Source organism: Poecilia formosa, unplaced genomic scaffold (assembly GCF_000485575.1).
Source record: "Poecilia formosa unplaced genomic scaffold, Poecilia_formosa-5.1.2 Scaffold100, whole genome shotgun sequence".
Lineage (NCBI taxonomy): Eukaryota > Metazoa > Chordata > Actinopteri > Cyprinodontiformes > Poeciliidae > Poecilia > Poecilia formosa.
In genome coordinates, this window is record NW_006800039.1 from 189,214 (window position 1) to 213,869 (window position 24,656).

At 38.0% G+C, this 24,656-nt stretch overlaps 1 protein-coding gene across 2 annotated transcripts; it reads left to right on the forward strand.

The window, feature by feature from the left end:
• The first annotated feature begins 1,236 nt into the window (after nucleotides 1–1,236).
• Nucleotides 1,237–23,838, forward strand: LOC103142710 (lysosome membrane protein 2). 2 transcript variants are annotated; one of them, XM_016674768.1, is made up of 13 exons: nucleotides 1,237–1,645; nucleotides 9,483–9,640; nucleotides 10,494–10,641; nucleotides 10,791–10,976; nucleotides 11,141–11,232; nucleotides 12,408–12,527; nucleotides 16,744–16,922; nucleotides 19,166–19,284; nucleotides 20,007–20,080; nucleotides 20,183–20,234; nucleotides 20,629–20,781; nucleotides 20,935–20,976; nucleotides 22,214–23,838. In XM_016674768.1, exons 1-13 carry the CDS (start codon nucleotides 1,523–1,525, stop codon nucleotides 22,316–22,318), a joined length of 1,551 nt encoding a protein of 516 aa, XP_016530254.1. In that variant the 5' UTR covers nucleotides 1,237–1,522; the 3' UTR covers nucleotides 22,319–23,838. The 2 variants fall into 2 exon arrangements, with proteins under 2 accessions (XP_016530254.1, XP_007558941.1); XM_007558879.2 differs by lacking the exon at nucleotides 20,935–20,976.
• Nucleotides 23,839–24,656: the final 818 nt, after the last annotated feature.

The window sequence follows — 24,656 nt, forward strand, 5'->3', positions numbered from 1 at the left end:
TTGGAAAAACACAGACAGAAATCATGTCAACATTGGCCAAAAAGTAAAAAGTCTATAAAATGAGAACAAATATAATAAAACAGACCAAAAAACAAGATGATGCCCAATTACATTTAAAATTACACCTGATATTAAACTGTAAATATTTTGAACGAATGCATTCAAATTAGTTATTTTTTACCCGACAGACTTGAACTGAACGCAGTCCTCCTTGGTTTCATTAAATGGGAATGAAAGCTGTTGTTGTCCTTATTAAAATATGAGGCCTAGCTACAATAGATTAAGAGTTTGGGTATATTATATTAGCATGTTGGAATTCTAATGTTCATTAGCAACTTATGTGAGAATAAATAGATCGAAAGAAAGTAAGCAGGTAGAGTCCAGGTTTGAAATCAATATATAATAATAATCAATATGTGAACTGAGTCATGATCCATCCATCCATAAACAAGAATTCAGATAAAGGAGACAATTAACGAGTCATGAACTTTCTAAATGTACTTTTTATGTTTTATACCTTGAAAAACTTTTTTTCTTTGTAAGTATTTTTGTGTTTGGAAGACACCGAGATCTTTGGTTGATAAAATGCAGAGCAGTGACCATAATCTTTGAGTGCAGCATTAATATTATGTGTGTATTTTTTCCCCTTTCCGTTGTATAAAAGATATCCAGTTAAGAAACGCGAGCCTCGCGTGGAAATAGCGCCACCGAATAAACCGAAAATGAGTTTTAAAAGCGTGAGTTGAAATGAAATGAAGTACTTGAATTCCTGCATTTACAAACATACAGCACATATTTTTAGAGCACGACTCGAGTATAGATTTTTACCTGTTACTTGTTACTGTTACCTCTTCAGAAAAGTGTCAGAACAAACTTATAACAGTAAGAGGGATTCACATCTCTAGGTACCGTCGACATTCTTTAATGAAAGCGAGACATAATTTCAAGATGAACACCTGTTAACCAACTTCATAAATTTTTTTTTTTTTTTTTTTTTTTATGTGTAGCTCCCGTTCCTCTGATGCTCTGTGCGCAGAGCAGACCGAGCAAATTGAATCCGACCAGGGAAATTGTTACGGCGGAAGGGGGGGTTGAGTTGTAAGGTTATTATAGGTTGCGCCCGAGAGAGAAGAGCGTCCTCAGCCCACTGCGCTCCCACTGCTGGAACCAATCAGAGGGCTCATGGCTTGGAGGAGGGAGAGGCTCCCCAGCCCGCTACAAATACTCCGTGGTTCAGTTTTTAATTCATGTGCTTCAGTCTGACACAGAAAAGGAACCGCGTGGTTTCATTACTCATACGAGTGCCTCCCTGCAGAGCCTGTAACTCGTGGTGGGACACCTCTCGCAAACCCTGTTCAAAAACTTTCCCTCAACTTTTCTACTGGGCAAAGTTACTTTAAAAAAAAAACAGTTTTTTGTGTGTGTTTGCTGGAGAAAGGGCATAAAACTTTCTCGGTGAAAGGAAGTTAACCTGTCCATCCATCCCTCCAACGTTCAGTCTTGCTGCTTGCATCTGCCAACAATGACGCGAAGGTCCTGCGCTATCTACACGGTGGGGGCCATCTGCGCCCTCCTGCTGGTCAGTGGAATCGCCTTGATGGTGGCTCAAGTATTCCGCAATTTGATGCACAAACGCCTGAAAAAGGTAGAAAACTTGAATCTTATGACTTTCACTTTTATTTAGCAACTTTACTGCCTCCTTATATAGCGGGAGAGTAAAGTTCACTCGTTGCCGTATGTGGTAAAAACCTGACAATGATGTGACTGTGTGAACCAACCCTACAGATTCCCTTCTGTCTTCAGTTATATACAGCTGGGACACAGGGATTTCAAATGACTGGATTGTAATCACGCAATCATTATGATATGATGTTTGTTTCCACTTAGCATGGCAGTTTTTAGTTTTTGGTTTAATAGATAGTCATATTAAAATGAAAGCCAAATGTGAAACGATAATGTAGCCTTCTGTCAAAACAAAACAACAACAAAAAAATGCCATGTTTTCATCACCTTGCAACCCAAAACCTCAATATATTTCAGTGGGATGAAAATTCCAGACATTTGTATTTACAAAACTGTCTTTTGTTGTGGCGTGAAAGCTGTAACAACGCTAGAGGAAGACGGTGCTTGGCTCAGGCAACACCAAATCTTTAACTTTTTGGGCTACATGCCAAACAACCACACATCAATTACATTGCGAAACACAAGGAGGTGGCTGCATCATTTGAGGGATGCTTTTCTTCTACAGGGGAAGCTGACTGAGTAGATTTGTGCACTGGTATTTTGTGCAGTCCCTGCAGTATTTTGTGCAATCCTTGCACAAATTCCCGGGGACTCCTGGAAGAAAACCTGTTAGAAGTTGGAAAATTCTCGAGACTTAGTCAGACGTTCACCCTTGATATACATCTAGAGCAACAGTGGAAGGGTCAGGGTGTGTAATGTGACAAAATGTGGGAAAGTTCAATGGCTGGTAATACATTTGCAAAGAACTGTTATGTTTTTATCCTAATTTTATTTAAAAAAAAGAATTTAAAAAAAAAACCCTAAACATTTAAATATCTCTGTGTTGTATTTGTTTTTATGGTTAGCTGATAAGCATTTTGGCCAAAAGGTTCAACTGGGCACAAATGTCCTAATCTAGAAACATAAGAGGAAGCATTCAAGTGTCATAAAACGAAGCAGCAAATACACTGAACTTTTGCAACATAAGCTTCATAGGGACAAATTTTAAGGAATTACAGTTGTTAAACTGTTACAAGAAGTTGCAGATGGATGACTTACTAGGAGTTGTGGGTTCAGTGGCCGGTGCAGTGCAACCAGTCAGCATTTCTTTATGCCTTCAAATGGTCTGATTAAAGTCCTATTTTATTCTCCTTCAGCATGCAGTAAAAGTGTTGTGTTAATAAACTTTGCCTTGGAGCCTATTTTTGCAAAATATTTCTGCATGTTTTTCATGGTGCTGCATAATTGTAACACATTTCAAGGGGTCGAGTCAAACAGAGCCAACAGTCAGCAAATTGTCAGGAGTTTTACTGAAAGTGGCTTAGTTGATTATCTCACTTCAACTTTTAAGATGCTGCGGTATGAATAACCACATCTATCACCAGTCAAGTTTTGTCAGCATATTCCCTGTATATGTTTGCCAACCATCAGATTACTTTCATGTGACAGAACATTTTATGGCATGTTAAATGTCAGAGGTATTTTTAGGGGATTCTAATTAAATCTCAGATTAAACATACAATTACTATTTCTTTTACTCCCATTACATCACAGGTCAAGGCAAATTCACATAAAAATAAAAGATTAAACTCATAAACATTTATTTCCTTGTTAGATCTGAATGCAACAAACTGCAAACTAGAGCTATTTATTATTTTTTAACACAACAATGAACACCTTACAGAGACATTCAAGTCATACTCGAGTCTCAGACTTGATACTCCCTGAGTTCAGTATGAATTGCCAGACTGAGTCCTACCGAACCAGAACAAGTAGGACTCAGTCAGTATGAGTCGTACTGAATAAATTCTATGTCGGGTACAAATTGATGAGGAGTGAAAACGTTCTAGAGTAGTTTTCTATATTTCATTATCAATCTCTGGGTTAAGATCATCAGACCAAGTAGTGCGAAGATAACTAAGCCCAGGAGTCTAATTGGACTTAAAAGGTTGCATATTTTTGATATTGTACCTTTTGGAGCGGGACTAATTTCTTGCAGTTGATCAGCCATAGTGGAGGCAGGAATTATTGGAAAACCTGGGAAGCTCCGACACTGTTGAATAGATTCTGCCTTGTTCCTGTACCAAACAAAGTTAGTCCTCCATGACTGTTGTTACCCTGACATCCCAGATCCTGGAAAGATTATGTCGGATCCTGCAGTTCGCTTAATGCCATGGAGTCAGAGCTGAAGACACCATCGTACACCTATAATGCAAACCCATTGTCATCTGGAAAAAGAAGAACTAAAGGGACAATGTCCTTTTTATTTCTTCAAAACAATAGCAGGGTCTACCACTATTACAGATTGTCTCTAGTGTGTAATAGTTGTGAAAAGCAGACCAATAATTAATTGTTAATTAACCATCTTTTGTAAAGTTATTACATCTGCTTTGTGTTGTCTGCACTACTTTGTTTGGCACTTGGTTGTGTTACTATTGGAAAGATCTGATTTTAAGCAGGATGCTACATGGAAGTGACCAGTAGAGGGACTCTAGCCATAAAGCTGGTAAATCCTTTTGTGATGAGATCATAAAGTTGATCAGACTCCTCCTGTCATGTCTCATCTCTCCTCTGCCCTATCTTTTATTGTCTGGTTGCGTTTTGATGTTGCTTTTGTTGTTGCTGTAACGCTTTACATCTCATTCATTTCTAATCAGTTGTAAACAACTTGCTATCCAAGCTTTTCCTTTCCTCAAAGGCACTGAAGTAATGAACTCTCAGCTGTGATCCCCTCTGCAACTAACAATATCATTTGCTCATTGGCAGGATCAGTGGCTGTAGCTCTAATCTCAGTTTTATCTCTGCTGTTCAAAGAAGAGAGAACATCAACGTTGCCATCTACACATATTTGCCTCCTTTGGGTCAACTTTTCCAATGCTTTGGTTCAAAGAGGTTTGCAGATGTTTGATCTCATTCCCAGAGGCGGCCGATTCAATGAGCCATGTGTACAGAGCAATATAGGCGTCTTGTTTTTTGTTTTCACAAGACTCTCAGATCCGCACATATGGGATGGCTAATCCAAAGCTCTTTCGTAGTAGACAGCAAAAATATTCAAAAATTCTCCTTTCTGCAAAACAAAAGATTAAAATTATACAGAAAAGACAACAGCCGTAGCCCAAGCTATAGTCACCACCTGACCTTGGCAACTATGAAGGTCCTGCTAACATGCACTGCTCAGGTGAAGGAATCTGTCAGCAAAACTATTTGTGGGCTAGTCAGGAATGACACCTAAATCCAGCAGAGAACCTGTGGCAAGAGGTGTTCTTCATGTTATAACTGATCAGTGTCAGAGGAATATTTTTAAAAAAAATCAGAATAGTACTATTTGTTGAAAGTCATCAACCAATCATGATGCAAATATGTCTTGTAATAATGGCCTAAAATTCTAGCAGAGAAATTCCTCTTAAATCATGACATTAACAAAATAGTTACCCTCTGGGGGAGTGGGCTTAGATTTATGTGGGTAGATGCAGGAATAAGTGGAGTCATGGGAAGTTCCTTCTGTTCAACTTGGCAACGTCTCCTGAAGTTACTGTAAATATGGATAAGAAAGCCTGATGGAATTCAAAATCACAGCAAAAGCAGCTAAAAACTTTCCAGAAATGGTGAAGTGAAGTTGCGATTGTGACTGCGTTTGTAGAGGCTGCAGAATTGATTCATTGCTTTGTCTACAGTTGACACACCAAAGTCCATGTTTTAGTTTCGTCTCCCACTAGGAATCAGTCTTGATTTTCTGCTGACAGACCACAAAACTAGCCACAAGATTTGGAGGGGAAAACTGATACTCGTATACAATCTAGACTTTGAAGATAACAGTTAAGATGTTAAGTGACTCAGAGCCAGTGAAACAAAAACATATTTATTGCATCCAGACTGGACAATCGAGCAACTGTTTTTCTTAAAGGCAGGCTAAAGAGGAGCCCCTAAAGAGACATTGAAGAAAAGAATAAAAATAAATGAACTTTCCCGCAGCCATGAGATAGTATGTGGTGCTCACATATTATCTTGTGTGCACCAGACTTTATTTTGATATTTTTTTTAATTAAAACATTATATGTAGTTTTCATATAAACAAATGTTTCACTTGGAACATTTAGTCCTTTACCTTACCCTTGCTGAAATTTTTGATGACAGATGGAAATATTTACTTCCTGAATTCAAAACTTACAAAAGGAAGTAGAGGTGTTAGAGCAAAAGAGGTGAATGTCACAAATAAAATAAAAAAATCATTTTCTTCCCCATGACTTTCTCAAATTTTGCACTAATTCATTGATAAATTGTCATGAACAGCTTTGCAATGTTCTTTACACCCAATCAATATTTTTTGAGGAGCAAAGTCCTCCCCCCTCCCACCTTAAAAAATTGAGCAGTTTCCCTGAGTTTAAAGATGCTGAAACGTCTCCATATTATTGTAAAACTTTCCCAGAAGCTTCACCTTACTATGAAAACGGTGCAGCCAGGAAAGCGACTTTACTCTGATGTTAGTGTTATCACACACTACACCTTCATCTTTAGTTTCAAATCAAGCCTGCATCTCCATTGCAAGTATCAGGTTGCTTTTAGGTGAGAGATTTTTAAATCATCCTTTGGAAAATAACTGAATACTACTGTTTGCAGAGAGTCAATAATGTAGGTTTATTAGCAGAATTATTTAATGAAATGAACTCAAGACATCAAGAACTTTATCTTTTGGTTTTGTGTTGTTGCAGTTCTTCTCTGCAAAAGATTCAATTGGAAAATATTTTACTACATAATTTTTATTAACTCTTCTTCTGTGCCCCTCAACTTTTTATTTTCGCATAACATTGGCTGTGCTGATATAAATGGCATATATTTTGGTCATTTTGTGCATAGGATAAATTGCAATTTTAAATTCTTTTGCTGTTCTGTTTTTGTTTTAACAGTTTTAATTGCATCTGAGTTATTATTATTATTTATTTTATTTTTTTTACATAGTCAGACTATTTTTTTTACATCTACTCTACCAAAAGCTACCAGTTCATCTATATTATCTATGGGAGGAAATAAGATTACTTTTTCTGATTTTTTTTTTTTCTAAAAATGAAAATACTTTTTTATAAATAACACCCACATTTGAGGGTTAAACATTTTTAAGAAAAGTTGCTTTGTATGACAAACACACAACTTAATAATATTAAATATTAATTACGATATTAATAATATTAAAATTTGTTGATACATAATGTTAGTGTGATATTTTAAAAAGCAGGGTTTTTTTTGTCTCCAAGCGACAAGTGGAGCATAACATGAAGGGACCCTCAGTAGTTAGATCAGACATTCCTCTAAGAACAAAATGTGGCAAGAGAAAAAACATGGCAGTGGCATTTTCGAATAAGTGAAAAATCAGATTGGAAGTATTCAAATAATCAGATTTTTTTGTACTTGAAACTTTCTTTGCATATAGTGTTTTTTTATGTTATGATATAAAAGAAAACAAAACCCAACTCTGACACATTAAAATCAGTGCAGGAAACTTGCGTTCTTTGCCCAGTTATTTGTCAGCCAGTGTGAAGTTCTGTAGCTGTATCTGCTTCACGGTACCAGAAGCAGCGTAGAGGATCTCCTCCCACATGTGTCTTTCAAGCCCTCGTCTCACTTTGTTTGCTCAGTCTCTTTTATTGTTTGAGATTTATTAGGCAACCTCTGTGTTTTAGTGTGACGTCAGCAAGCAATGATTCTTTACAGAGACAGAGTTATAAGAATATTTTCTTCATTTTCGTTACTTAGACCATTACTGGTTGGTGTAACATTTTTATTTTTGCATTGTCGAGAATATGTTTACAGAAAACATTTTGAGTTGAAAATATACCAAAATGACATTGGTGTCTTTTGAACAGCACACTACACATTATACCGCATTTCTTGTTTTTCCCTTAGTAAATTAAATAATTATTTAAAAACTGCAATTTGGTCATAATTAAGTGAGGCCTGCAGTGTATTATAAGGATGTTTTAGCCACCTCCTGGATGAGTTGATGCCCTGTTGGAGTAATTTAGTTGGCCAGTCACTCATACTGCCAAATCCTTAGAAATATTTATTTTATTACTGGTAGATAAAACATATTGTGTTGCTTTTTGAGGCCTTTTCTTGCTGTCAGGTTGAATTGAATGGATTTTATTTATTCCCTTCAAAAATCATCTTTTGAAAACTGGCTTTGTTAAATCATGTCTGCAACTCTGAAACACCAAAAAAACAATGTTGTTCACAAAGTTTTGTTCCAATAGTCCAGCTTCAATCTCTCTGTTGTTATTGTCGGACCCCAAAGGCAAGAACGAATCTCTGAGTCAGACCCATTATAAATTTGGTTATTTTACTAAATTTAATTTCCACAATGCTGCAGATTATTTTGCTTAGCAGGAGGAGGCAAACACTTTTAAAGAATGTAAAGCTTTTGTGGCTCGACTGGAAGATTTTAAGAACCGCCTCCAGCTGTTTTTCACATCTATGTATGTATTTGAACATCGCCACATCAAAGCGCAGGTTTCTATGCATGTTTGTGTATTCACCTGCCACGTGTGTTTATGTATCGGGTGTGGTGCAAAGGTAGCGATGTACAGAGATACAGAGATGAGAGGGATTTTTTGTTCCTGCTTCCCATGTATTTCGCGTAGCATGCTGTGAGGGTTATACTATTGATTATTCAGACCGTAAAAGGATGACAGACTCTGTTTCTCAATTTTAAGCGACAACTTTGTAATCCTTGGCTACTCGGTTAAGGTTTTGTCTCATAGGACAAACAATAAGGGACTCTAAAAAGAAGGGGATTTTTTATTCCCTTGAAAAAGTTGCTTGTTGCTTGGTGCCTACAATAAATTTGACACAATTAGGTCATATAATCTTTTCTCCTTACTCGTTGTTTGGAAAAAGACCATCCCCAATTCTATTCTTATTCCTTGTGTTGTAGTTTGAAAAAAATACCTCTCTGTTTCATCGTACTGTATAATCAAACAGGGTGGTCGGCAGCGCTCCTCCTGTGGGGCCTCAAAAAGCTAGATCCTGAGGAATGTGGCTCAGATCATCAAGGTCCCCCACAAACAGCGGGCGTCAGGCTCCATGCATCACATGATCTGTCAGAGGCGCTCTCTCCAAGTGCCTGTCGTCAAGGGAAACGGCTGACAATGGGGTGGTGGAAGGGTCCCCTCTCACACCATTTATGTTCGCAGCCAATGCTGTTGTCCGATGCTAACGCAGCCGTTCCCCCTTCCCACACACACGTGGACACGCACACACACACACGCGCACACACACGCGCACACACACCCACACACACACACACACACACACACACATACACACGCACACATACATGCACACATTTCCCTGCACCCACCCAGAAGGATGTTTTTCTTCTTGGGGTTGTTTTCACTGCGAGTGTACTGGGAGAACTTCAGATTCAAAACATGCAAGGACAGAGTCATGTGATTAAAACTCATCCACGAATCATTTGTATGCTTCAGCGTGGAAGGTTTCAACCAGCTCATTTTCTTTGCTCAGAGGATGTATGGAAAATGAAATAGTGTCTGATGTTCGGTTGAAAATGCACACCAAACTTGCTACGATTGGGCATAATGACCTAGAAAAGCGGCAGATGCAAAGCCATAGCTACAAACACAACATTTTAAGTAGTTTGGGAATGTTTTTTTTTTTTTTTCATTGGTTTGAACTTTAAGAAAAAATCTACAAAAAGGATAGTATGATTTCATTATTTTTGTGTGATTTTTGTTTATTCTTCTCAACAGGAAATTGTTTTAGTGGAAGGTAGCCGCGTGTTCGAGTCATGGAAAGCCCCTCCCCCTCCTGTCTTCATGGAGTTTTTCTTCTTTAATGTGACCAATGTAGAAGAGATCCTTAAAGGGGAAAAACCGGAAGTCAAGCAGATTGGACCCTACACCTACAGGTAAGTCAAAAAAGAAAAAAGAACTTTGGAACTTGAAATGTCTTTTTGCAGAGTGACATGCTTATTTTGCTCAAGCGATAAAATATCCTTTTTATTTTGTGGTAATAGGAAAAAAAAATGTAAGTAATGTGGACCATTTTATAAAACAATTTACAAAATTTTTTATAAAGATGTTTAACAATAGCTAATGTTAAAAAAACAAACAAACAGAAAAACAAAAAACAACAGCCGTAATTATCGCTTTTGTGTGTTCCAAAAGCAAAAAGTAAAAAAAAAAATAATAATAAAATTAAAAAAAAATCAGATTTTTAATCCCAGAGTTCGAATCCCAGGTGTCGATCTGCATTAAAGTTAGAATTAAGGCTTTTGTCGAGTATATCCTATATCCTCCCCTATAGTTAGTATGCACTTCCTGGCATCAAGACAAATTAATATGCATTTATAAAGATGTAGTTGACCCCAACATGCAACTTCCTGCTGAGGTTATTTTAACATTGAGCTTTGGAGATCTGTTCCACCTTTCTTGTTATCCTCCTGAACATATATCTGGGTCACCTAATTTTTCATAACACAAAGGTACAGGGCGACTGTGTCACGTCACATTTTTAACCTGGGGAAACATAAGATGTGATGTTAGATTAAAATTCCCAAGAATCACTGAACAACTTTTTTTTTAAAAGAAAGTCAAACTAATTTCTGATGGTGATTTTTTTTTATTCCTAACTGAAAATTTTCCTTTTTTTCTCTCTAAATTAATATTGATGTATTTGATAAAGGGTTGATTTAATATTCCAAGTTTTAATTCAACAGAAAAGTAATCTTTTTTTTTTTTCTTAAATGACTGTTTGTACAGAGAGTACAGGTATAAGGACAATGTCACCATGTTGGACAATAATACAAAGGTGTCGGCGTACAACGCCAAAAGCTTTGTGTTTCTGAGGGATAAGTCTGTTGGTGACCCAGATGTCGATAACATCACCACTGTCAACATCCCCCTTTGGGTAAGTCCTTATTTAAAGGTTGGAGATAAGTGGAAATCCAACTGGGTTAAAGGGGATTGTGTGCTCCCACTGCATTGCGCTGCTCACCACCAGCTTATCCTGCAAAATCGGTTGTATTTTCTCATATCTGTTCAAATCCTTGACTCCAGGCTGCAATGAACAAGGCCCAGGGATACAAGAGCTTTCTTTTGAACTTCATGATAACCAGCACCAAAAGTCATCCCTTCACCACTCGAACTGTTCAGGAATTACTTTGGGGTGATGAAGATGCTTTGTTGAACCGCATAGCCTCATCCGGTACTGATGTGGAGAGGGTTTTCGGCCTCATGTACAAGGTATGTACAGGTTTAGCAAAAAAAAAAAAAAAAGATAATAACAATAAAAGCTCTTCTGTATTTTAGCAATATTACAAAAGAGAGGTGACTTTTTTTTATAAACTTTCTCTTACCATCACACAGGAAAATGTAATTTTAATGAGCTCAATGTTTGTTTGGCACAGAAAAATGAAAGCAGCGACGGAGAATTTGTCTTCCACACAGGAACGCAGAACTACTTAGATTACGCACGCATCGAAACGTATAAAGGGGAAAGGTAACACTGATGCAGTCTCACACAAACACACCCAGGACACAACAGAATTGCTCTTCTCATTGTGGCAGCATGTTGGGGTAGATGTTACAGCGGTTCTGATTTGTTCCTTTTGTAAACTTTTGTTTATAATTTCTTTGGTTGAATTCTTACATGGTTGGTTGGACAATTATTCCCTCTGCTTTTGGCTGCAGTGCAGCTGGAAGAAGTTTTGCCTTTATTTTCTTACTTAGTGTTATGATGAGTAATCAGGGAAACTATTGGGAACAGCTGAAGAGCATCTGAAAAGCTCAATACCTGAATTACAACCTCAAATACCAGAGAGTGTGAAAAGTAGTCTTCCTGGATGCAGAGCAGGACCAATGAGTAGAGAGAGAAGATGAAGGTTCAAACCGTCTCATAACCCCGACCCCCAGCATCTCTCTGCCCGGCTTTATAGCAAGACTGAGACAGAAAAAGGAGTAGCAAAAGCAAATGAGGAGGATTAGCAAGACAGCTGATGGCGTCATCCAGAGTGCGTTACTGTGGAATGTCGTCTCTGCTGCCCAGAAATTCACAAATTACTTTGAAGACACTGGGATGATATGAGCTGCGACATTTAATTTCTCTTTGGGATAAATAACGTATCTTTGAATTTGAATGGGTGTGTTGGGTAATCTCTGCCTTTCGCTTTTTTTTCTTGTTGGTCTTGCCTGCAACTCTTACTACAGAAAGCTGGACGGAACATCCTGCTACTCAAAAGGCTTTTAAATAGCCTTATCTTATCCAGATTTCTTATCCTTAAGTGCTATAATTACCCGTTCGCACTAGGGAAGCTGCGTTTTGAAGTGCTGTAGATTAAACCATTCTTGATCATTTCTAAAATGAGCACAGCGAACATGTTGATGTAACAAATGTGGCTTTTGGAAAACATCCTGTGCTTTTTCTTTTTTTCTGTGACCACTTTTTGTCTGTGAAAAATAAAATAGCTCGCTAAACCTGGCAACAATAGAGATAGTAGCTACAATACAGAAAACGGTGTATTTTTTAACTTCTTAAATTAAGTAATTAATTTTGAGCTATGTTCTGAATTTAACAAAAGCCTAAGTAATCTGTAAAGATGTAAATACAGGCTATATGAACAGTTGTGATTGGTTTGTTGGCAACAAAGAACAATGTTAATTTAATTTGTCTTATAGGATGCTCAAATACTGGTCAACTAATGAGAGCAACCGCATCCTTGGATCAGACGGAAGTGCTTTCCATCCCTTGCTAAACAAGAGCGAACGTCTTTATGTCTTCTCTCCAGACCTGTGCAGGTAAAGTTCAGGACTACACCACCCTCCTGCATGACCTTTCATGTGCTTTGAAATAAAGACTTTGGCAGGGTCTTTCCACGTTCACTTTCTATAGGGAGTGAAATACAGAAGCACTGTACCAGGAAGACTTTCTATGGAAAAGAAAGATAATTAGAAAACTTAAGTAAGTAATTGCAAATAGTGCATTAATAGAAAGTAGGGAGGAAAGATAGTAGGATGGTCATAATATTCGTCAGCAGTCAGTAGACACAGTTACAGCAAAGGATAATCCAAATCATTCTAATGGAAAGCTGTAAGCCTAGTTTTTGAAGTACACTGAGTGTCTAGCTTTGGCAGAAAAATAAGAGCTGGTTCCACAGGAGATGGGTCTGATATCTAAAGTCGAAACAAAAAAACTATTAGAATATATAGGAACCATCAGTAAACTTGCATTGCAGAGAAATTACACAATATCTTCCTTTGCATAGGGACTTCTATTCCATTAAAGGCCACATCTCTTCTAATGACCAGAAATGTGATCAACAGGAACAGATTAGGGTTGTACCCCGTTGCCTGACACATTATTGAGTTCAAATTATTGTTTGCGAGGAAATACCAATACGTCTTGTTCTTGGAACCGGTTTTGGATCCCATTTGCAGCATCCTGATCACATACAAATAAGTCAACAGCAAACCTCCTTTAATTTCTGGCATCCCATGCAGTGGCGGCGTTTCATATTTAATAAAAACCTAATATCAATCAAACACTATTTTTTTTTGATGTGCTAGCCTGACATTTCCACAACAAATGTTTTGGTAGACAAACCTCTGTGTTCAAAGCTTGGTCTGTGAGAATAACCTTTTACTTTTGCAAGTCCATTTGAGTTTGGTTTCACCACTGTTAATCCTTGTCTGTTGCAAAACATATGCGCCTTGTGCTTATCTGTGATGAGGCCCACATCTTCCTCTTTTTGTTTTGTGTGGAAAGAATCTGGTAGAGTAATAGAGCAAGCACCTTTTGCTCTGATTGGATGTGTGCCGAAGACCCCTCACCCAAATTTTCAAAACTCTTTCACACACTTACTTTTTCCCTATTGGTGTCATTGTGTCTGACTGTGCTTTAATGACCAAAGGGGAGGCTTCCCTCCTTGTTCCTGTTTTTTTTTTTTGTTTTGTTTTGTTTTGTTTGTTTTTTTGATTAATTTGAAGAGGAAACTTTTAGTCTACTTATGTTTTGACCCTTTACACACTTACTATGGCGTGACGCCTGGAGCTGAGTGGCTAAAACATGTGCTGAATGACATTTGAGACTCATGTGCTGGTTAAAAGAAAAGTGGCACTATTCCCAACTGCAAGCTCACAGGGTAGTGACCGTTTGCTCCAGAAACTGACAGCTGACCTGCAAAAGCCGCAAAGTTTTGACAAACTGCAGACAGGTGTTGTTGTTTAAATACCATTGTGTCTTCTATCTGAAGCTTATCTTCCCCTATAGCCACTAAGGGTTTTTAAAGACCCTTTTGGATTCCCCTGAATCTGAAATAACCAATTTAGAACTTTGTAAAGTGATGAAGTATGAATATTTGAAAAATAATCTATAATCCTTGAACTTGCTCACATTGTGTCAAGTTACAACCAACTTCTCCGTTTTTTTTTTTTTTTTTTGCTACAACATAATTGTGAAGTGGAAAGAAACATTTTTAACATCTTTGACTATTAGCAATTTGAAGAGCAAACTGGGTTGTACAACAATATTCAATTTGAAGGAGTGAGGGAAGGCTTGCACAGCTGCAAACTTCCCAAGACAAGGTCCTTCACCGAAACTGACAGGCGAGGCATGGAGAGGATTATTCAACAGGGCAGCTATTTTCCACACACTTAACAGATCTGGACTTCACAAGTCCTGTTTAAAGTTTGACACAAGCCACAAGAAGAATTTGCTTAATAAATTGACAAGTCGGCCGTCCTCCTGAACACACAGCCACCCGGTGGAAACCTGGTTCATCTTCCAGCAGGACAACAATAAACATGGAATCAGCACTGCTTGTGAAGATACTGTAAGTGTTGTAATGGCGTAGTAAAAGTCCAGACCTAGATCCAATTGGAAATTTGATCTATCCAATTGAAAATTGGATCTAGGTCCAAGTTGAAAATCGATGTTTGGATATGTTCTCCTAAGAATATGACTGAGCTGGAGCGAAGTTACCAAGAGGAATGGGCAAACATCCCTATGTTTACAAAGCTGGGACATGCATACCAACAAGACTGCTGCAATTACGGCAAAATGTAATCAACCGAAGCTTAAATGTTTGCTCAGCTGATCTAAGCTTTCTTCAGATTGGTGCTTGTTTCTCATTATGACTACAAGACAGAAATTCCCAGTCCAGTTCTGGAAAGCAGAAACGCTTTAGGTGCTTTCCTTGGCTTCTCTCCCAAAGGTCAAGGGAAAAGGTCTACATAGTGTTGTTGCACTACTGGTATGCTGTGTTTCCTCCCAGTCAGTTGGCAGACAGTGTATGGAGGGCTTTGTTCTCGCTGAGGATGGTCCAGATTCCCCTCACACCAGATAACTGCAGTTATTCACAGAAAAAGGGATGGGCCCCTCACAATAATGCGATTCTCCTGTGAACTGTTGTAAGATTTTTAACATAAAGAAACAGATCTGAAATACAGATGAAAAAAAAAAACCTAATAAGATCAAGTAAAGGTAAAATATGATTAATTTTATTAAGAAGCTCGGTCTTGGTTAAATGGCCCTGCTTTTTGCGTGTGGGCTCCGGCAAGTGGTGTTTTTATTTATGTTCCTACGTATTAAATAACTATTAAGCCATTTGAAGTAATGCATTCAAATATGTTAGAAATGTTAACTGAGACTCCAAAGGAAACTGACATTGATGCTTGAGGACAAGCCTCAGCTTGAGAATGCATGCAGGGTTTCATCCAAATGTACTTTTGGAGAGAATGATACAGTTTAGACATATCAGATCCAGCAGGAATCTCACTAAACTTTAACAAATTCTTCTATAAAAGTAGTTTTCTGGCATCACAACTATGTGTGGTGTTACATTGGTGGGTCAAGGCCTAAGTCGTATATGCTTTGTGGCTTTGTGAACAAGTTTTGGGAAGTGGATAGCTGCATTTGATTTTGTTCTTTTAGCACAAAAAGTCACTATGACAGAGAACGGGGAAAGAATTCAATTTTTGTGGGGATTTTCCAGTCAGAGGTTTTTTTGTTTGTCTTTTGAGCTCCTATACTCATCCAACTCATTGAGGATGAAGACCTTTCTAAAAGTGAGTTTTGGGTAATTGAACCACTGAGTTTATTTTGTAGATTAAATTGTAAACAAGCCTTATCTTGCCATCCACATCACAATTCCCCACTGTTTTGTGCATAATTCCCCTCAAAACGCAAAGAAATGTGTGGCTGTAACTTGGCAAAAGGTGAAAAACACTCAAGCCGCTGTGTAGGATGTCATGTGAAAATATGTATAATTGCTGGCCAATCATTGCTACACATCACATTTCAAGCCAGGTTTAATGTGCCTGTTCTGCACTTTTTTCTTTTTTTTCCCGGTGTGAAAGTACATCCATAAATCAATGGCACCGTTGTTACTGACCCTTGTAACTTTGAACGACTCGTTTTGTGGGAGCGCACTCTAATGTCGCACTGAGCTTCTTCTGTTTAGTCTGTGTGAATTACCAAAAAGCAACAATAGAAGCTGATAAGCTGAAAGCACTTTCTGAACAGGGCTTGGAGGAAGTAAAAGGAAAATTAGGGAGGATTTGATGCTGTTGAACTCGCTGCACAATCAGGTTTTAGGAAGTTATAGGAAGAGTTTGAATGCTCTAAAGATAATAAAGATTTTGTCCAGTGATATTAAAAGTTTTCAACATGCCATATGAATACTATTAAACAAAAAATAAAAAATTTGAGAAATAGCTCACATACCCTATCAGAAACAAAATTCTCAGCTGAAAGAAAATTATTTCAAATCTAAACCTGCCAGGGGTTATGAATGAATTTTGGACCTCTAACTCAAAATACCAAAAGAACCTAATTGTTGTCATATTATGTTCAGGCTGAATGCCTTAGAAATCGACTTTCTGATTATGAAACAAGAGGATTTGAAATATCCTGATGTTTTATTACTTTATTTTCTTAAAGTAATAAAAAATAAACTTTAAAAACATTCTTTTCAGTTCTTGTGTTTGAAACTGCAGCTTCTTCTCTGCTCTCTAGGTCTATCTACATGGAGTTTGAGAAGGACGTTGAGGTGAAAGGAGTCCCCGCCTACCGCTTCACACCTCCCCGCTCTGTTTTGGCCAGCAAGGAAGAGAACCCGGCCAACGAAGGTTTCTGCGTCACCCCTACAGAGTGCCTGGGAACTGGGGTCCTCAAAGTCAGCCCCTGTCGGCAAGGTAATTTTCACCCTGTGCCACATTTATCTTTAGTAGTGTTTGAACTCCTACATGAGACTGAAGAGCTTCTACTGTAGCATTTGTTTCTTCTTTTTTACTCTCTTTTTTGATTTTCCTTGCCAACAAAGGGGCTTAGGGCTTCAGTTATATCACCGGCAGTAAAATTAAGCCTGACGGACTCACGTGACGCAGCTCTCCAGCCCAGGCCACACCTCAGGCACCATCTGACCATGACTGGGCCTCCAGCATGTGGCAGTAAGCTCTGTCACCTGACTGTACCCTTGAATCTGATCAGGAATGACCTTACTGCCTTTGTTTCCGGACTCTTTAAAAAAAAAAAAAAAAAAAAAACTCCAAGTCACTCATTTGTTGTCTTATATTGGTGCTACAGAGCAGACTATTTAAAAGAACAACTTACTTCACAGCAAAAAAGAAAAAAGAAATCTGAATATTGTGTTCTCACATGGATAGAGATGAAATATTGCTGTCAACCCCCCCAGCAGTAAAAATGGTGAAACATTAGAAGACATGTTGAAAGTTTATGAAAGCCAATAGCCAATGCTTTTGGCTGAGGTCAAGAGTTTTGTTTAGCCACCAACAAAAAGGAGTCTTGGAGTGGAGGATTAAGGTCACCCTGTGGCTGTGCTGATTTAAAAAAAAGGAAAGAAAAAAAAGAAAAAGAAAGTGAGTGCCGTGCTTGCTCTACAGTGACCTTGCAAGTTGTCACGTGAAGACTGCTCTCAGGTGACTGCGGGTGGGCCGATGTTTTTGTCCAGCATCCACTGCCAAACACAAGAGAAGGAAATCTGTCACCTATGCCCCACTTTGTCATCACCTCGCCCTCTTCCCCCAGTTATTGTTGTCAGCAAACACGAGCGGTGCGCAGACTGTGAAATGTATTCATTTTGCTCAGAATTACGTCTGAGCAAAAGTAATGCAGTAATTACCTTTACGCCATGTTATCTAGTACAGGACCCCGCTGACAATAAGAGGAAAGGATTTCTTTATCTAGACAGCCTTTAATTAGTTATACAAGTTGATTTATTGCCCCTTTGTGCACTGCCTTTTTTTTTTATCTTGGGCATTAACTTTTGAGGACAGATTGTATCTCTAACTTCCAAGGCCAAGTTACATTCTGATCGAATCAAGCGTTAAAGAAGTAAGGAAATAAAACAGTGTTTGCAGTTATCAAGCTGTGTGTGTATGTGTGTGTGTGCATGTGCGTGTGTGTGTGCGTGTGTGTGTGTGTATGTCTGTGTGTGTTTGTGTCTGTGTGCCTTCAGTTTTCCTGACCTCAGTGTGTGTGTAGACACATAAACATAAAGAACAATATCAGCTTGGAGAGCATTCATATGACTTACGATTAACAAAAGACAATCTGATACAGCTCAGATTTACAAATAAACAGCCATCATTAAGTCCATTTCTGTCTAAGCTTAGCATATACACTCACTTGCCAGTTTATTAAGTACACCTGTTCAATTGCAAACAGAACGGGGAAGAATGATGCGACTTCGAACGTGGTACTGTTGTCCGTACCAGACAGGCTGGTCTGAGTATTTCAACAGTTGCTGATTTTCTGGAATTTTTGTGTATCGTTCAAGAAGAACGAGCCAAAAAAAAAAAAAGAGAGAGAAATTATCCGCTGGGCAGCCGTTGTGTGGATGATAGCTCCTTGTTGACAAAAGGGGAGAATGGGAACACTTGTTTGAGATCATGGAAAGGCAACAGTAGGTCAAATAATTCATTAGAATTAGACAATACCAGGTTGGAAAAAGTGTTTCCTGGTGCTATGAATCTTGAATTCAGCTTCATGATTCAGGTAGTGGGGAAGGTGATAATTGAGTGAAAACAACATGAAAGCATGGATCTGTTCTGCCTCCTATCTTAGACTGACGGTGGCGGCATTTTGGTGTGGGGATTATTTTCTTGGAACATATTGTTTTTTTGGGGGGTTTTTTGCACCGAACGAGGATTGTTTAAACATCTCAGCCTACCAGAGTATTGTTGCTGAACATATCCACTCCTTTATGGCCACATTGCACATATCCTATGATGGCTACCTCCAGCAAGACGATGTATTAGAATTTGCAATGTAGACCTGACATATTGGCCAGTGAATGTCTTTTTGGATACACTGTATTTAATCAGTGATTGTATTTAATCAGTGATTAAATACAGCAAAAAGCATTGTGGTGAAAATACTCCTAAATTGTCAAAAGCAATCATTTTTCCTCTTGTAGGTGCCCCCGTTGTTGCCTCTTTTCCTCATTTCTACCTGGGAGAAGATAAATATATAGAAGCGATTGGAGGAATGTCTCCTCAAAGGCATCATCACCAAACGTTTTTAGACCTCAACCCGGTAAGCTACCAGAACGCACCGCTGTCTTCTATTTATACCAAAAAGATGTATTGCTACGCCACCTACTGGCTCAAAAGCAGTAGTGCAACCATTGTATGAACCATCAGAGGAAATACCATAAAGCATTTTTTCCCCCTCTTGACATAATTAGAGTCATGCAAACAAAATCATTTGAATACAATCTTTTGCAGGTTGGAATATCATTGAAAATCAATTTATTTCACTAATTCAGTTCAATAAGTGCAAGATATATATTGCATTTTCCATACACAAATTTATTTCAAGCATTTATTTCTGTTCATTTTGGTGATTGTGGCTTAGAGAAAATGAAACACCAAAGCTCAGATTTTCAGAAAAATTACAGTATTGCATAAGACAAATCAAAGTGACTTTTAATGGATCAATTTCAAACTGAAATGCAGGTTTCTTTACTTTCTTTATACGCTCTTACGTAACAGTCTAATTTTATAAAAAGATGAATATTAGGATTTCAGTAGCTATAAACTTTTGTAGTCTAGATTAACACATGAAAAAAGTTCAGTCAATGACTGTGTGCAAATGACTCCAAATAATATACAATTTAAAAAGCAGCTTTTTGAACTTATTTACCGAAATACATTCACTTATATGCAATCAAATTTATTCAGGTTCACCTACGCATTTTATCTAACATAATAATAGTAATAATAAATATTTGGAGGTTGTTTTTTTTTTGCCGACAGACAACTGGAGTGGTTGTGCGTGCAAGCAAAAGAGCTCAGGTTAACATCTTGATCAACAGAATCTTTGGATACCCGTGAGTATCTGCATCCCAGTCTAGACTAAACGCCGCAGTCTTTTTGCACCTATATATTATTTATGTGAATCTTTACCTTCTTTTAATTTTTTTTTTCAACAGAGACACTAAATCATTGAAAGAAACAATCTTCCCTGTTATGTTCCTCAATGAGGTGAGAAATGGCAGATACACACACACGCACGCACACACACACGCACACACACACACACACAGTTTGATCAAGTGTTTTTGTGTAGATTTTCTACTCTCACGGACCAAATCAACAAATTTTAAGTTAAACAGTGACTCTTTTTTTTAAATCAGAATATGTTATATCATTAACTAGTTTATTTATACCATTAACTAGATACGTTCAGTACCCTTAACCTAGCTAAGAGTAAGAGCTCCTATCACAAATTAAACAGTGAATTTAATACAACAAAATTACATAATTTGTCCTTATCTGACTTGATGAAAACAGGTCGCAGCTGCTATCATAGATTATTTTTGCCATATTCCTTTTTTTGTCATTTAGCCACTCCTTAACTCTACTTCTTTACTCTCAGAGTGTGGAGATCGATGATGCCTCAGCAGCGAAGGTGAACAAGCTGCTCATGATTGTCAATGTGGGCTCCAACTTCCCACTCATTATTGTGGGACTAGGCGGGATAATGCTTATTGTCTTCATCGTCCTCCTGATCAGGGCCCATCAACAGAAGGTAAAACACATCCTCCTCGACCCAGGCATCTTTCTAACACCTCGCAGTTTGCTTGATCCTAAAAAGTAATTTGTGTTAATCCTTGTTAATTCAATTTTTAACCCCTCACCAATGTCACTATGCATGTATTTATCACCATTTATCTCTGTGCAGAAAAGAGTTAAGCGCATTGTGTTTACCAAGGCTGCCTATGCTGTAAGTCTTGCTGCATTGTTTCAATCCATTCATTTCTCTGGTGTATTACTTAATGCCTAAATGCATGACACACAGTTCTAGTGAGAAGTTTACTTGTGCTCACTGTGGGGATGAATTTTGAGGTTTAAATTATTTATTCAACCATTCACTTATCTCCAGCAGGACTGGCAAGAAGTGCAACATCAGTAAGCTTCAGAAACAAGAGTTGGCTGCACAATTTTGAATTATTTTGTGGATTTTTAATAATCCGCAGAGGTAAAAATTATAAATACAGCCTCAAATAAATACACGACATAACTACGTGAAACATCTTTTAGCGAGATTTACTTGGGCCAGACAGTTTTTAAGCTTTCCTGATATTTCTGGCTGGATACTAGACTACTCATCTTGGCAGATTTTGTGAATATCCCAAAGTTGCAACCTTTAATATCTGAAAAGAAAATAGGGATTTTCTTTAAAGCTTACTGCTTGTTACTAAGCAAAACTATTGAAATGAAATCTAACAATTGTGCTAATGAGAGTGGTTGAATAACTAACTAGACTATAGCAACACCTCAAGCACATTTTAGATGAGGTGGCAAGAGGTGGGTCAGTTATAATCTTGGAGTAAAATACCAAAACTTGAATTCAGGGTACAGGTTCAGGTGTTTTATTTTGTTGTTAACATCTGTTACAACAGAAGGGTTAATAACTAATTAATAATTGGCGTACACGAGAACGTAACATTTACATAATAATAAATAGATCAACATCCACATCCACTATCTATACTCGCTTACACAGAGACACATAGGAGATACAATCATGGATGAAGAATTTAGAGAGATTATTCAATCTTTCATGTGTATTTTTTGACTATGGGAGGAAGCAGAACAAACCCTCGGCCCATGAAGCACGGAGAACATTCTTCATGCACCATATTGATGAAATCTAGAAGAAAAAAAAAAAATAAATTACTAGCATAAATAAAGATGTAATTATAATTACATTTTTGCCCATGATGAGTGATTAAAAACTTCTCTCTGGAAATGCATTTCATTTTTTCAGCACACAGTAAAGACCACCGTCACTCCCGGTTTTAACACTTTTAACACAGCTTGGTTATGCTGGAGCGTTACAAGAAATGTTAAATCCTTATCAGTGCAAAAGACAACACCAGACCTTTTAGTCAAAGACACAAAACATAAAATCGAAACTGAAGATATATGTTTTTTTTTTCTTTTCATCAATAATGCAGACCACAAATGAAGAGGACACCTCCTATTCACCAGTGAACACTAAGGAGAAGGACGATAGCCAAAATGGAAACTACATTGGCATGACGACTAAAACAGAGCAATAAACCTGGGAATGAAGGATAGGATGGAGCTGCGAGACAGGGCGGTGTGGCATCCTTTTTCATTTTAAGCACAATGTATTAAATTTCCTTGGTTAAGCACATGCCACCTACAGTCCAGGTGTAGCCACCGGGATCCTAAAAGCTTTCCCTTTTTAGGTTATGTGCCACCAATCTGTTTTTAACTGGCTGGATTCTTGTCTCAGTCAGAGCTCAGTGCTGTCAGATTATGACGTGCTCCTAAGCCAGGCACCAAGTGTTATTTAGGGAAGCAGCTCATTGGTATCTGTAAATGTAGTATTTGTAAGCCAGAGTCGTCGCTCTCAGGGGGTCTCCTGCCAAGCTGCTGTCAAACATTATTGAGAGACACAAAACTGCAAGCAATCTCTGTTTTTCTAAAGACATTTCAATCAGTTCAGTGTCATTTTGTCCAATTTCCCTTTGATTCACTCAGTGTTGCAAAAACATTTATTATTTTATATGTATATGTAGTCAATTTAGGACTACCTACATATAGTCATGATGTGAAGTGAGTTTTTTGTATATACTGGGGGAGTTGAACAACTTTTTGTTGTTGTTAGCATGTGACCGGGACAAAACTCAAACAAAACAAAGTGTATTTGGATTGTTCAGATTTTGTAAAGTTAGGCATTTCGTGCAGTTTTTACTGTAAATGTTTATGTAGAAATATTTGAGTATAGAACATTTCAAGCCCTTAAAGTGATAACTCAGGATTTTTGCGGAAAAAGTTTTGCTTGAAGGTTTTCGCTAACATCTAATCTGCAGTAGATAAGTATCCTAATGTATTTATTTAAAGTGAATCCAGGTTAATTAATACAAGAAGCGAAAGGTGACGGCAAGCCCAAAAAAACTCCCTTCACTCCCTAACAGTATTTTGAGAACTCTTAAACGGTTTTATATTTTACATCAGACATTTATTTACAGAAAACTATATGATTAGTTTGACAAGAAGTCAACATAGGAATGGCACATTTGAAGCTTTTCAAGTCAAAGTAGCTGCATAATAGAAAAGTCAAGCAGATTCTCTGTACATTTTTTTGCATTTAGGGAGATCACTGTTACTTGTACACCTCATCCTCTATTGCAGGGGTCACCAACCTTTTGCAGCCTGGGAGCTACTTCACGGGTCCAGAGCAACACGAAGGGCTACTTTCCTTGGCTCACCCTTTATAACAATAATACATGCCGTCTAATCATATTAATGTTAGGGAGTATTCACAATAGTTATCAGTAATTATTACCATGGCAGCTATGGCTAATTTATTATGTGATCAGAAGTTCTTAGTTCAGTTTTAAGTTTGATTCCCTGTCTTAGCTTTTCTGTGTGATTCTAAAATTCCCACAAGTGACTGACAGTCCGGATTATTGCAGCTGTTGGACGCACTGTGAGATTTTCCTTTAAATAAAAAAAGAAAAGTTATTGTATATTTTTATCCAACTCTCTTTACTATTAACAAATTGTGCAGAGACATCTGCTGGCTTCTGCTGGCTGACACCAGATGTCGAGAAAAAAATGTCCGACAGATTGTAAGGTAGCACAAAACGATCCCTGCACCTGACCTGTAAGAGCGCATCATGTGCGCATCGCACAAAACCAGCGCAAACTTAAACCACTAAAGCAGCGAAGCCTTTTTTTTTTAACACAAACGACGCTAAATACAAATAAAGACATGGAAGCGAAGCTGACCTGTGATCCACGGAAAGAGGAGGATGTTGATCCCCGGTTCTGGTGTCAGAGGAGGAGAAGGTGAAGCAACAATGTTTGTTCAGTTTTTACTCTTTTAGGAAACGTTTCAACTAGATTAAACTGTTTAACCCGCAGTCTTAGCGTGACCCTAAGCAGGAGCGGCAGATGTCAGCTAACGGGTGACCCGTTAACTCTCCAGTTCGGGAAACATCAAAGTAGCTCAGAACCGGCGACCCGTCAGAACCGAACACGGTAAAAAGCTCAACCGGCATCCGAACCGCTCCTAGAACTACGGGAGGTTCAAACTGCGCTCATTCAGTTTTAGCTTACAGAAAAAGCGCCAAACCGCCAAATAAACAAAAGCAAACGGACCAATAAGATTTAAGCTTTGGGTGCCCTTTGACCCCCACAGACTCAGATGTGCGCCACGTACAAGATGTTTTGACACTTAATATATATATTTTTTTCTCCACAATTTTGTTAATTGCAAAGAGGGTTCGATAATTAAAATTTCAGAAATTCTTCTTTTTTTTGTTTTACTTCAAGTAAAAAAAAACACATTAGTGCTGCTCTCTGCTCTAAGGTCGGCAGAGAGGGAGCAGCAGGACTGCAGGCGCACCTGCCCTCCGATAACAT